At 43.9% G+C, this 12,665-nt stretch overlaps 1 protein-coding gene across 1 annotated transcript; it reads right to left on the bottom strand.

Moving 5' to 3' along the window:
- Positions 1-221: 221 nt before the first annotated feature.
- Positions 222-4,128, bottom strand: pex13 (peroxisomal biogenesis factor 13). The gene is made up of 4 exons (XM_080507480.1): positions 3,986-4,128; positions 2,407-3,149; positions 2,199-2,321; positions 222-905 (listed from the first exon to the last, which is right to left on the bottom strand). Exons 1-4 carry the CDS (start codon positions 4,057-4,059, stop codon positions 562-564), a joined length of 1,284 nt encoding a protein of 427 aa, XP_080363606.1. The 5' UTR covers positions 4,060-4,128; the 3' UTR covers positions 222-561.
- Positions 4,129-12,665: the final 8,537 nt, after the last annotated feature.

Here is a 12,665-nt window from a genome sequence, read left to right as displayed (position 1 = left end):
ACACATCCTCACCTGAAACCACAGATGTTAACATGACATTGAAACAAACATCTTGACCCTCTCGTGATTTGAACACGCAACCTTCTGATCTGGAGTCAGACCTGATAACGTCTCCTGTCCTGACAACGTTTCCCAATTATCACAAAAACAAAAGAGAGTTTTGGAAATATTTATTTTCAAAATAATTCTATTAAATATTTACAAATTACATTGTTGTGACCAACCAACTGTGCAAACTCGGCCTCGTCTCCTGAACACCTCCGACCACGTGAGCTTTACAGAGAAGACAATGCAGAAGGTCAAGGAGCTTCTGAAAGAGCACAAAACTAAAGAAAATACCACCTTGCAATTGTCCACATACAGATGATTTCACATGATCTTTCTGGAACAAACACCGACTAATAAAATGTGAAGTTCACCTCCTGAAGTCAGAAACAAAGAATGAACCGTCTATGGAAGTCGTTAAGAGCAGTCGTCTCACAACAACGTCCTCTTGTTCTGTTATTTGATGAATTCCTAGTGCTGACTGTTAGAACACACACACACACACACACACACACATCACAGGTCCATCTTATCAGGGATATCCAGCACTGTACTTGAGCTGGACGTTCCCACGGCTGCGGACTCCGACGTTTCTCTGTACGTCGACTCCAGCAGCTCGTCCGTAGAAGACAAAGTGAGGTTTGGACTGAATCCAGAAGCTGAGACAGAATGTGGTAGTGATGCCGATGCATTGTGGGAGACCTCCGTATTGGCGAGGCGCTCCTGGGCGAGCATCTCGGCCTCTGCGTGCTTCCGACCTCGCCTCTTCCCGAGCACCTTGACGTAGTTGGCCGGCACCAGGCCGGTGGCCTGACCGTTCACGCTGGCCAGCAGCCAGCCGCGCACCCGGGGCTGTTGCTCTGAGCACGAAAGAAACGAGATTTAGGAGATTATGTGGGATCGACAGCAGCGGACAAGAGTTTCTCTAACAGACTATGGGGAAAAAAATGCAAAAAGAAATTAATAATCTCACGTGTCCTAAACTTTCCATTATGAGTCACTGTCCCATCAAACCCGAGCCAGCTCTTTCTTTTAAACAGTCAGTACAACACACAGCAACTTCATTTCAAAAATTATCATTAAAAGGAGTGGCAACACTTTCTCCATGAAGATAATAAGTAGTGTGAGTTCAATCATGAGACTTGGGGCCGGCAGAGGCTACAGGATAAGAGGATGAGATGTTTGTCCCTGAGCACCAGGAGCACAGCCCCGATTGTCCATGTCTGCAAAAAAACAAAACCAAACAAATTCGTGTCTGATTTTCCTGTGGTGTGGGGAGGGAGTGGGCGGAGCGATGTTGTCGGGTTCGATCCACTCGGGAAGTCTTGGAAGGAGAGGTGGGCGATAATGAACATGTTCAATATTTTGCCACTAAAAGCAAAATTGTTGCTGCAGCCGGAGCCAGAAAGTTCCCGACAAAAACATCCGTGAAAGCCTCATGTGATGAGGTTTTGTTTTGTTACGTCATAACGATGGCGTTAAACAACCGGTCTCCCTGGTGGGCGGGACAATCCACACACCAACCAGGATATTGTAAAAATAGGCAGGTCATTTTCCAAGAGATCTGATTGGTCAGTAGGTGGCGCCTTCGTTCTCTGCTCTGGAGTTAAACATCAGAGTAGGAAGGTGATTTATCCCAGTAAGAAGTGAGTCTGCTTCACAGCACAGAAATCCCGGAGTTCATCCTGAAGTTGCCGCCATAAAAGAAAATCCAGAGTCGTAATATCGGCCAGAGGTTGATTTGTGGCAACATGCTTGTTTACATGTACATGCCGTGTTTTACACTGAAGTCATGTTTGACTACGCAAGATTTGGAATATTGAGCATGAAGAACATAGACCTATATATCTAGTTTTATAGAAGTCTATGGTGCAGAGCTTGATACTCTGCTGAAGAATCGGTTAGTGTGGTGAGCTCAGTAGTTCACCTCACACACGATCAGCTCAGAAGAGGAAGAGGAAGAACTTGTGTGATCACGTGTTTGGTCTCTTGATGTGTGATTTTTAAAATGCTGTTGCGTGTGCCAGGCTTTAGACGCAGTGAAAAGGCGCGTGTTGCCAGAAGCAGCGTTCAGCTGAACTCCGCCGACACGTCATGCCAAAATACCCAAAACTTTAAAGAAGATGCGTGGAGCACCGTGTGAGAGCTCACACCTTTCGGAGCGAGGTTGAGCATGTCTCCAGCCCGCAGAGAAACCTCCTCCTCAGAAGCGGCCGTGAAGTCGTACTCTGCTCTGGCCACCACGTGGTCGTCCTCCCCGCTGGCCCAGTCGGAATCTGCACACGCAAACACACATTTCACCCATGATCCTCCGCGGCGGAAGAAATCAACTCCAACTCAATGTGAAGTGTGAAGTCTTACTGTTTTGTTCAACGACTTGGCCGGAGCTCAGCAGCTTCCAGATGAGGTAAGGTCCTCCCAGGACAACTGTGAAAAACAGGAAAATCGGCCAGGACTTCATGCCCGGATCGCTGGGTCCTGCTCCGTTCCCTTCGGAGGACCTCACCAGGGCCTCCTGGGTGCTGTCGGCCCACAAGTCCTCGATCTCCGAGCCCCGGCCCAGCAGCCTCTGCAACCGCCTGTAGAGGTAACGCAGCATGCGCACCAGAGCGAAGGCCGACAGGACGTGGGACAGGTGTGCGCGCAGCCGCGTGAACTGGTTGGCTACGTCCAGCACTGCGCGGAAACTGTTGTACACGGCTGAAAACGTGGCGTCCATCATCATGCTGACGGAGGCGAAGGTGCTGACGATGCTCTCGATGGACTCGAAGGCGCCGCGGCTGCTCTCCTCCGCCTGCTGCACGAAGCGGCTGGGGGCCACGTCCTCAGCGTGTGACACGCGGTTGTAGCGGCCCACACCGTAGCCGCCGCTGCCGAAGCCGCCGCTGCCGAAGCCGCCGCTGCCGTAAGGGCTGTAGCCACCATAACCGCCATAACCGCTGTAGATGGAGCTCCCATAGGGGCTGTAGGAGGAGGGGAACGAGCTGTAGGACGGACGGTAGGATGGCTGCACTGGACGGGGGGGCACAGGGGGCACCATCCGAGTCAGGACGGGAGGGCCGGCAGCGGTGGAGGGGCCAACTGGGGGAGCGAAGTCTGAAGACCTGTTTCATTAAGAGGACACATTTAATAACGACAAACAGTGTGACTTTAAAGCCCCTTTTTCTTACTCAGGAGCTACACCCAACCAGACTTTATGTCGAACATTGTCCTGTGAGCAACACTGTATACATTATCTTCTTGATTCTACATTATTGCTTATTGTTTATTACTACTCTTCAAATGCTTTGTAATATTTTCCACTGCTGCTGCAACAATGAAAATGTCCCCATTGTGGGACGAATGAAGGATTATCAATCAGTCCATTTCCCTCTGTGATTTCATTACTGCAGTCTGGAGTTCAATGAGGCTTTATGCACTGGTTCACAGTGGTAAACATAAGTAAACGCTGGTACACGTAGGTAAAGACTGGTAAACATATGTAAAGACTGGTGAACAACATAATAAACATTGGTAAAGACTGGTAAACATGGGTAATCGGGGAAGGGGGCAGAAAAGACATTTTCTTCACAACATGGGGTTAAAATAGCCCTAATATAAACTGACAGGATTAATCATGTACGTGTTGTTCTCCCTTTAACTCATGTAAACATTTATCAGGTGTAAAGGTCGACACGAGGCCTACTGCAAGCTACTCTCGTCAGCAACAAGAAACTGCATTAATGTTGCTCTCACAATCAAACAAGTGTGTGAAATCCTGCGTGTGACACTAGGGTAATGAGTCCCATCGAGGTGTGAACGTTTCTATTCAGTATCTGAAACTTGATCGGCTGCGTCGCTCCTGTTGGTCCAACTTTAGCATTATTAGCATTAGCCACTACAGCTAGTCTACATCACCGAGTAAACACGGGACATGTTAACGTCCTGAATGCTCCTTTACCTGTAGTTTACAGGAGCACCCATAGTGCCCGGGACCCTCCTCTCCCACGGCTTCACTGGAGGTTGTGAATCCATTGAGAGGGAAATAAATAGTTTACGTCCACAAAGTTGGAAACCCTGCAGCAGTAGGCCTCTCCTACCCGCTTCATGTGGTTTACGAATCCTACTACGGCAAAACGTAAGAACCGCCTCATCGCGCCTCCGATTGGATAGAATCGACTGGCGTGCGCTTTGTCTGCTGAGTGATGATTGGGCAGCAATTGTCAAAGTGACGAAGAACCAATCAGAATCAGAGTTGAGCCGATCAGGGCGTCACCTTAGTAGATTCCCTCATTCATATTACAGACTATTTGGTGTTTTTTTTTAATGTTTCTTAGTTAATAGAGATTTAGTGCGGATTGTTCTTCTTCTTCTTCTTCTTCTTCGTATTATTATTATTATTATTATTATTATTATTATTATTATTATTATTATTATTATAATAGCTCACCAGACAGGACTGCTGCTCTGACAGAGGCTATTTTTTAATTATTGTTATTGTTATTGTTATTCTTACTCTATTAGTATTAAAAATGCACTTCTCCTTTATGTCCAGTAAGGGGTGCTGGTGCTCCTGCAACAGTTTATGACCTGTGATCTCAGGGAATTTCCCTCCATCCTTTAAGAAGGTTGGAGGGAAGGAGTGCAGCACACCACACAGATTGATCGAGTTCAAACGAACAGTCAGAAGTTGAACTGAAGAGAAACATCAATAACATCAACAACAACCTTGCGAGGCTTGAATGGAGTTCAAACTCACATCAGCAAGTTAAAAAGCAAAATGGGGCGCAGGTCAAAACCTACATGTGCGGGGTTCCAATCTTACCCGTGGGATGACAATAAAAAGTCTAAGTTTATAACAGAATAAAACATGAAATGAATAGTTTATTAAAACTGCAGCCAGTTACAGTAAATTGCTGCAGTGATTTTAATTGTCGCCTTCAGAAGCTTTTTAGTCTGAAGTCAATCAGTTAAAAGGCTTTGTGGAACAAAATGTTAATTGAAAGTGAATCATTTCAGTACTTCTTTGCACTAAAACAAATACAAAAAAAGAGTTGTTGATCTTTATAAGTCCCAACGATCTGATTTTAGTGGTTTATCCTTGAAATTGAAAACCCATTCAAAAGGATTCTGTGTTCACACTAGCAGTGTGACGCAACAGCTGAGGAAGAAACTCATTTCTTCAAGATTAGCTTTCTGTTCATAATCTTAGCTGCTGCTGCTCTACTACTACTGCTGCTACTCTACTACTACTGCTGCTACTCTACTACTACTGCTGCTACTCTACTACTACTGCTACTGCTCTTCTACTGCTGCTACTCTACTACTACTGCTGCTGCTCTACTACTACTGCTGCTACTCTACTACTACTGCTGCTACTCTACTACTACTGCTGCTACTCTACTACTACTGCTACTGCTCTTCTACTGCTGCTACTCTACTACTACTGCTGCTGCTCTACTACTACTGCTGCTACTCTACTACTACTACTGCTACTCTACTACTACTGCTACTGCTGCTTTACTACAACTGCTACTGCTCTTCTACTACTACTGCTGCTACTCTACTACAACTACTGCTGCTTTACTACTACTTCTACTGCTGCTCTACTACTTCTACTGCTGCTCTACTACTGCTGCTGCTGCTCTACTACTACTGCTGCTACTCTACTACTGCTGCTCTACTACTACTGTTGCTACTCTACTACTGCTGCTCTACTACTACTGTTGCTACTCTACTACTGCTGCTCTACTACTACTGTTGCTACTCTACTACTACTGCTGCTACTCTACTACTGCTGCTCTACTACTACTGTTGCTACTCTACTACTACTGCTGCTACTCTACTACTGCTGCTGCTGCTCTACTACTACTGTTGCTACTCTACTACTGCTGCTGCTGCTCTACTACTACTGTTGCTACTCTACTACTGCTACTGCTGCTCTACTACTACTGTTGCTGCTCTACTACTGCTACTGCTGCTCTACTACTACTGTTGCTGCTCTACTACTGCTACTGCTGCTCTACTACTACTGTTGCTGCTCTACTACTACTGCTGCTGCTCTACTACTACTGTTGCTGCTCTACTACTGCTGTTGCTGCTCTACTACTGCTGCTGCTCTACTACTACTGCTGCTCTACTACTACTGTTGCTCCTCTACTACTACTGCTTTTGCTCTACTACTACTGTTGCTGCTGCTGCTGCTCTACTACTACTGTTGCTTCTCTACTACTACTGTTGCTCCTCTACTACTACTGCTGCTGCTCTACTACTACTGTTGCTGCTGCTGCTGCTCTACTATTGCTGTTGTTGCTGCTGCAGATTCCCCTTCGAACGCTCAGTGACACTCGCCGACGTCAGAGCAGCCTGTAGTAGAAGCTTATGAGGAGGCGGTTTGTGCAGAGAGGCCCGTGCAGAGGAGTGGGCTGTGGTTTGCAGCAGGGAGTCCTGTGATGTCAAGCAGCAGCAGGCTCACCAAGGATGACAGAAGCTCCTCGTCTTGTGATCCTGTGAGGTGGGCGTGTGACACCGAGGCCGGGACTCCTTGTCACAGGTGGGATGCCGGCGTGACGGCCTGCGGCTGTCACTCAGTGTGGGAAGACGGTCCTGGTCTCTGCTGTGCAGATGTGACCTTTTGTTCTGCCATGGCTTTGGAAGGTCAAAGGACAATGAACGTGTCTTGCATTTAATCAGACCTACGGCAATGAAATACGAATATCTGATCAAGGAGAAGCGGGAGTGTCACCGCGGCGCAGATATTAATGCCTGTGTGGGGTAGATGTGCTCCAGGCTTCTGCTTCCAACTGCTATTCTTCAACTTTATTGTCTAGTTTTTGCAATGGCAGCCTTTGTGATCGCAGTGGGTTGAAATCTGTTAAAAGCCTTGATTTATTCACTTGGAAACACTGCGAGAGGGAATCAGGACCACATGCTTGTAGGATTTTGTGAAAGAAAGAAAAAAAAATACCACTGAAAGGGTTGAGAAAGAAATACTGTACAGTAGACGGAGGGAAAGCTGAAGTGAAAGTGTCTGTTTCTAAACTTGTAGGAAACAGTTTTCTTCTCACAATCTGCTCCGTTGATCCTTATTAACCTCAATAATGAACAAAACCGAACACTACTTGAACACTATACTACGCTCTCCACACTCCAGCTCAGAGCTTGTCGTCATTCTAACTTGCACTTGTGGTCAAATCAGGGGAAAATGATTTGTGTTCGTGGATTTTCATCATGTAGGTCAAGATTCAAAATGAAAAAAAAAAAAGAAGAAGAAATGAAGAACAAGAAACAAAAAGAGGAAGTGGTTTAATGAAAACTGCATTTAAACTCAAACAGGCTGATCAAAGCTTCACACACCAGAATCTTTAAAAAGACAGTTTTTTGGGGGGGTGGGGTTTTGAGCTGTGCAAAAAATTCACTATCATTTCAGAGGTTGGGCGCATGAAGACATTTTACATTTGAAGGATCCTTGAAGGTGATGGGGCAAAAACTAAAGTGTTAAACCTGCAGAAAACAAATCACCTGAGCTGTGCTTGGAGGATCTGATGCCTGTCAGTGGAGACATGTAGTGTGTGACAAAACCTCTTTTGCCCAATGAGGAAAGAAGTCAACCTGAACGGTTCTGATGTGGAGATCGTGTTTCTGGGTGTTGGAGGAGGAGGAGGAGGATGATGGGCTGTATGAAACAAGTTCTCCTGGGTGTAGCAGACCAGGTCTGCAGGTGACCTGTGACGTTCCCCTGACACTGTGCACCTCCTCCTCTTCCTCCTCTTCCTCCTCCCCCTCATCTTCCTCCTCTTCCTCCTCTTTGAGCCTGAAGTTCCACTCTTCCTGCTCTGAGTTTTTCTGGGCTTCACGTTGAATTCGCCTGAAAGTACTTTTCCCACTTCCTCCTCTGTGTGTGTGTGTGTGTGTGTGTGTGTGTGTGTGTGTGTGTGTGTGTGTGTGTGTGTGTGTGTGTGTGTGTGTGTGTGTGTGTGTGTGTGTGTGCGTGCGTGTGTGTGTGTGTGCGTGCGTGCGTGCGTGCGTGCGTGCGTGCGTGCGTGCGTGTGTGTGTGTGTTCTAACAGTCACTAGGAATTCATCAAATAACAGAACAAGAGGACGTTGTTGTGAGACGACTGCTCTTAACGACTTCCATAGACGGTTCATTCTTTGTTTCTGACTTCAGGAGGTGAACTTCACATTTTATTAGTCGGTGTTTGTTCCAGAAAGATCATGTGAAATCATCTGTATGTGGAGAATTGCAAGGTGGTATTTTCTTTAGTTTTGTGCTCTTTCAGAAGCTCCTTGACCTTCTGCATTGTCTTCTCTGTAAAGCTCACGTGGTCGGAGGTGTTCAGGAGACGAGGCCGAGTTTGCACAGCTGGTTGGTCACGACAATGTAATTTGTAAATATTTAATAGAATTATTTTGAAAATAAATATTTCCAAAACTCACTTTTGTTTTTGTGATAATTGGGAAACGTTGTCAGGACAGGAGACGTTATCAGGTCTGACTCCAGATCAGAAGGTTGCGTGTTCAAATCACGAGAGGGTCAAGATGTTTGTTTCAATGTCATGTTAACATCTGTGGTTTCAGGTGAGGATGTGTCAGACAGGATTACCAATCAAAAGTTACTCTGTCTCGTAAGGTTTCATACCATTGAAACAGCAAGACTCTTATCTCCTTACTGATCAGCTCTTGAGCTACTAGACTTTGGCTGCGTTCCCACTGCAGGCTAACCCAACCCAGTTCTGACTTTCTCCCCACAGAGGCCTGTAGTCCATCTATTTTGTGGCTGAGTGAACGTTGTGATTCAGATCTCTGTACAAAAGATCATATCTGGTACCAAAATCGAAAATATCTGGGATGGATATTTAAATACAACACAAATATTCTTTCATATGTTCGAATATCTTATTCTAAATCACATAGATTAGATTTGTCATCAATCCAGGTTTGATAGCAGAGAAACAGCAAGATGGAGGCTTTTTTTTAATTAATCAGCTCCTAAAGTGCCACTCATAAATCATAAAGGTCCCTGTTCACCATCCAATTGAATTGTATTGTGCTTAAGTATGTGACTCTGTGGCGCAACGGTAGCGCGTCTGACTCCAGATCAGAAGGCTGCGTGTTCAAATCACGTCAGGGTCAATGTCCTTTCTTACATACATGGATGTATCAGACAGGAACAAATCAATCAATTAAAACACTTTGTGTCAAATTTACAGTAACCTTATGGAGATGAGAATATTTATAATCCATATGCACTGTCCCGTCCAAATAAAATGAAAGGTTAACTTGTCAAACCATGTTCCTTGACAAGAGAGAAAGATGCACCTTTTGAAGCTTCAGATTAATTGAGAGATTTCAATGTCTCATACTCAGTTTGGTCAATGTGGTTCAGTGTCAGAACATCTTGATCCAGATCACAAAGCTGAGATTTGTTGTCATGATGGGTTGATTGAACCAATACAGTGAGAGGAATGCATATTGTCTGGGCTCCTGTTCACCATCCAACTAAATAGACATATGGAGCTCTCCCACGGGACTCTGTGGCGCAACGGTAGCGCGTCTGACTCCAGATCAGAAGGTTGCGTGTTCAAATCACGTCAGGGTCAGTTTGTTTGTTTATGACATTCTCACTTTGTGAATTCAGTGTGAATATATCAGATAGCGTTGAATTTGTGTTTCATTGTTTTTGTTTTTTTTATGAAAGAAGAAAAAATGAAAGAGATGGGGGAGCCCTCTACAAACATCCACTCCGCAGAGTAACACACCCGGGAGATTTTAAATGAATACAGCGTCATTTAAAAATCACACAGGGCTATAAAGTTCATACTAGTCCTGTTAGCGGCTAGCGGCTAGCGGCTAAAATTAGCACAGGTGGCTGTGGCGACGACGTAGGAGCACCATCAAAACCTCCCGTTTTGGCGGTGGCGCCTCCTTGTAGGCAGTTCTGAACAAAGAAAGATGTGATTTCAGGGAGACGACTCCTTGAAGCTTGAAATAAATAAAACACATAATTATTTATTATTACGCGGCACTGTTTGTTCTGTGAATTTACATTCATTGACACGTTCAGAAAATGTAGCTGGTCATTTGTTAAAGGTGAACTTCTTCTTCCCCTTCTGTGCGGGATGAGCGCGCAGGAATAAAAGCAGGATGGCGGCTCACTTTCACTCGGCTATAAAACAAGATGCGTACAAACAATGCAGATCTCTGTAATGTGCAGGTATACTCTGTTACCGGTCAAACATCGGAGGGATTTTCCCCGGCTCTGAAACATGAGTTACGTCTTGCACTCGGGAGCCGCTTTAGCTGCACATCTGCACGACACCTATAATTAAAATGTGCTGCAGGAAGTTTTCAAATTGTAGGATGAGTGGATGGAGGTAATAAGCGCTCTGGTTTGTATCGCAGTATTGCAGTTTTGGCTCAGTGAAGTGGAAAAAAAAAAAATAGAGAGGTTTGTGTCACGGTGGCATTCGCAAATCAAGGTGATCGGCTTTAAATAAATTATGTGCCCCAGAAGGCTCGTGAGATTGTGAATCAGTGACATTCCCAAAAAAAAAAAAAAAAGTAAAATAAAAAAATCACACTTTCACTTTGAGTGCAGTGACGACGTATTTGCCCTGTGATCTTTTTCAGTGAGGCGGCTGGGTTCAGGTGGAGCGTGTCACTAAACGCTGGCATTGTCCCGCCAAGAAACAAATAAAAAAAAAAACTTTTTTTTTTTTTTTTTTTTAATTCAAGGCACAAAAAGAAGAGGGGGAGGTTAGGGGAGGTTAGGGGAGGAGACAGAGCAGCAGAGGAGGGGCATTACTGGAAATAGGTGGCTAAACAGGTCTAGCTCGGCTTTTCCAGGACATGGTGAGGAAATGCTGAGAGACTCGCTGCAGCGGCGAGGACCGTTTCACCACACACACACACACACACACACACACACACACACACACACACACACACACACACACACACACACACACACACACACACACACACACACACACACACACACACACACACACACACAGTATTTGCTGCCAATGCAGCCCCCATGCAGAAGTGCAATCCTTCAGTTATTGCGTAATCGCCACTCGATGGCAAAACTTTCTGACTTTGATCTTATTTTGACGTTGCAACACTTTGTTTCATTGCGCCTTTCAATCATTGGATCAGCATTTAATCACCATATCAAAAAGGTTGTATATTTTCCTCCAACATGTGGAGTAGCCGACCAGTGAACTGGATTGATGTGAGGAAACATTGACACATGGTAGTTTTAATGATATACAAACAGGAACATCATTTCAACCAGAGCTCTACTACGCTTGTGACCAGCGGAGCCATTTTGACCCACTTTCTAATCCACAAATCTTCCCGTCACAAACCAGTAGTATCAAGTTTTTTTGTTGTTGCTTTATTTGACTAAAACTTTATTTCATGAAGTACTTAGGAATTTTAAAACATACAAATGTTTAGCTGTGCTATTTAAGAGTTTCAGACATTTTGCCAGTATTCATTGTTTTAGCCAATATAGTGATTTTTTTTTAATAATTTGATCAGTTTAATACTTTTTCGTCGTTTTTCATCTTTTTCAGCCATCGCCTTAGCTTCTTTCACCATTTCAGCCGTTTCAAGCATGTCAGCAATATTCACTATTTTAGCTATTAGAGCCATTTTTGCAGTTGTTGTCATTACAGCATTTTCTTTCTCAGAAATTATACCAGTAGTTTAAGCAGTTTTTGCCATTTTAGCAATTTAAACCATTTTAATTGTGCGTGCTATTTTAGCTGCAATACTTTTGTTTTCGTCAAAAGAGCTTTTTTTTTTTTTTTAGCTGTTTCAGCCTTTTTTAGCTATTTTCACTAGTTTAGCTGTTTGAGCCATTTAAGCATGTTTCGTCGTTACAGATTTTTAGAAATTATTTTAACAGCTTTAGGCATTTTAGTTGATTAAGCACTTGTGCATGCTATTTTAGCTGCAATGGCCATTTTATTGACTTTAGTTGTTTTAGTCATGAAAACTTTTTTTATGGCTATTTTATTTTAGTCATTGCAGTTTTTTAAAGCTGGTTTAGCCATTTTAGCTGTTTTAACAGTCGCAGAGGTTTTGGACAGTTTAGCTACGTCCGTCATTTTCACAGTTTCAGCCAAAAGAGCCATTTCACATGCTTTAGGAAGTTTAAGGTTCTTAGCTGTTGTGGCTGTATCGGCTAATTTAATAATTTAAGCTGCTTTGGCCATTTTAGTTGGCATAGCCATTAAAGCAGTATTGCCAACTTTATCACATTAAATTATTTATTTTTTTTACTTGTTTTAGCCATAACATCTGGAGCTATTTTACTATTATAACCTCATTTTATTGTAGCCATTTCATTCTGTTTAAACCATTTTGTGTTTTTGTAGCACGTTCGCTTTCACCGTCTATTATTTGGTGTGATGAATTTTTATTTGGGAGTCATTTCAAAGGGCAAGAAAAGAGATTAAAGGTACTAAAATGAACGTAGTAATTTACAAAATTTAATCTTTGGGCTCATCAGCCTCTGGAAGACTGAAATAAAAGCACAAGTTCAAGAACAAATTGTAATCTTTCTATGATATAAAGTAACCTAGAACCTGTGCGTGTCTTGTTGACAGCGTTGTGTGTGTGCTGAGG

Source organism: Blennius ocellaris (genome assembly GCF_963422515.1).
Source record: "Blennius ocellaris genome assembly, chromosome: 13".
Classification (NCBI taxonomy): domain Eukaryota; kingdom Metazoa; phylum Chordata; class Actinopteri; order Blenniiformes; family Blenniidae; genus Blennius; species Blennius ocellaris.
This window is presented reverse-complemented; position numbering and strand designations above follow the sequence as displayed.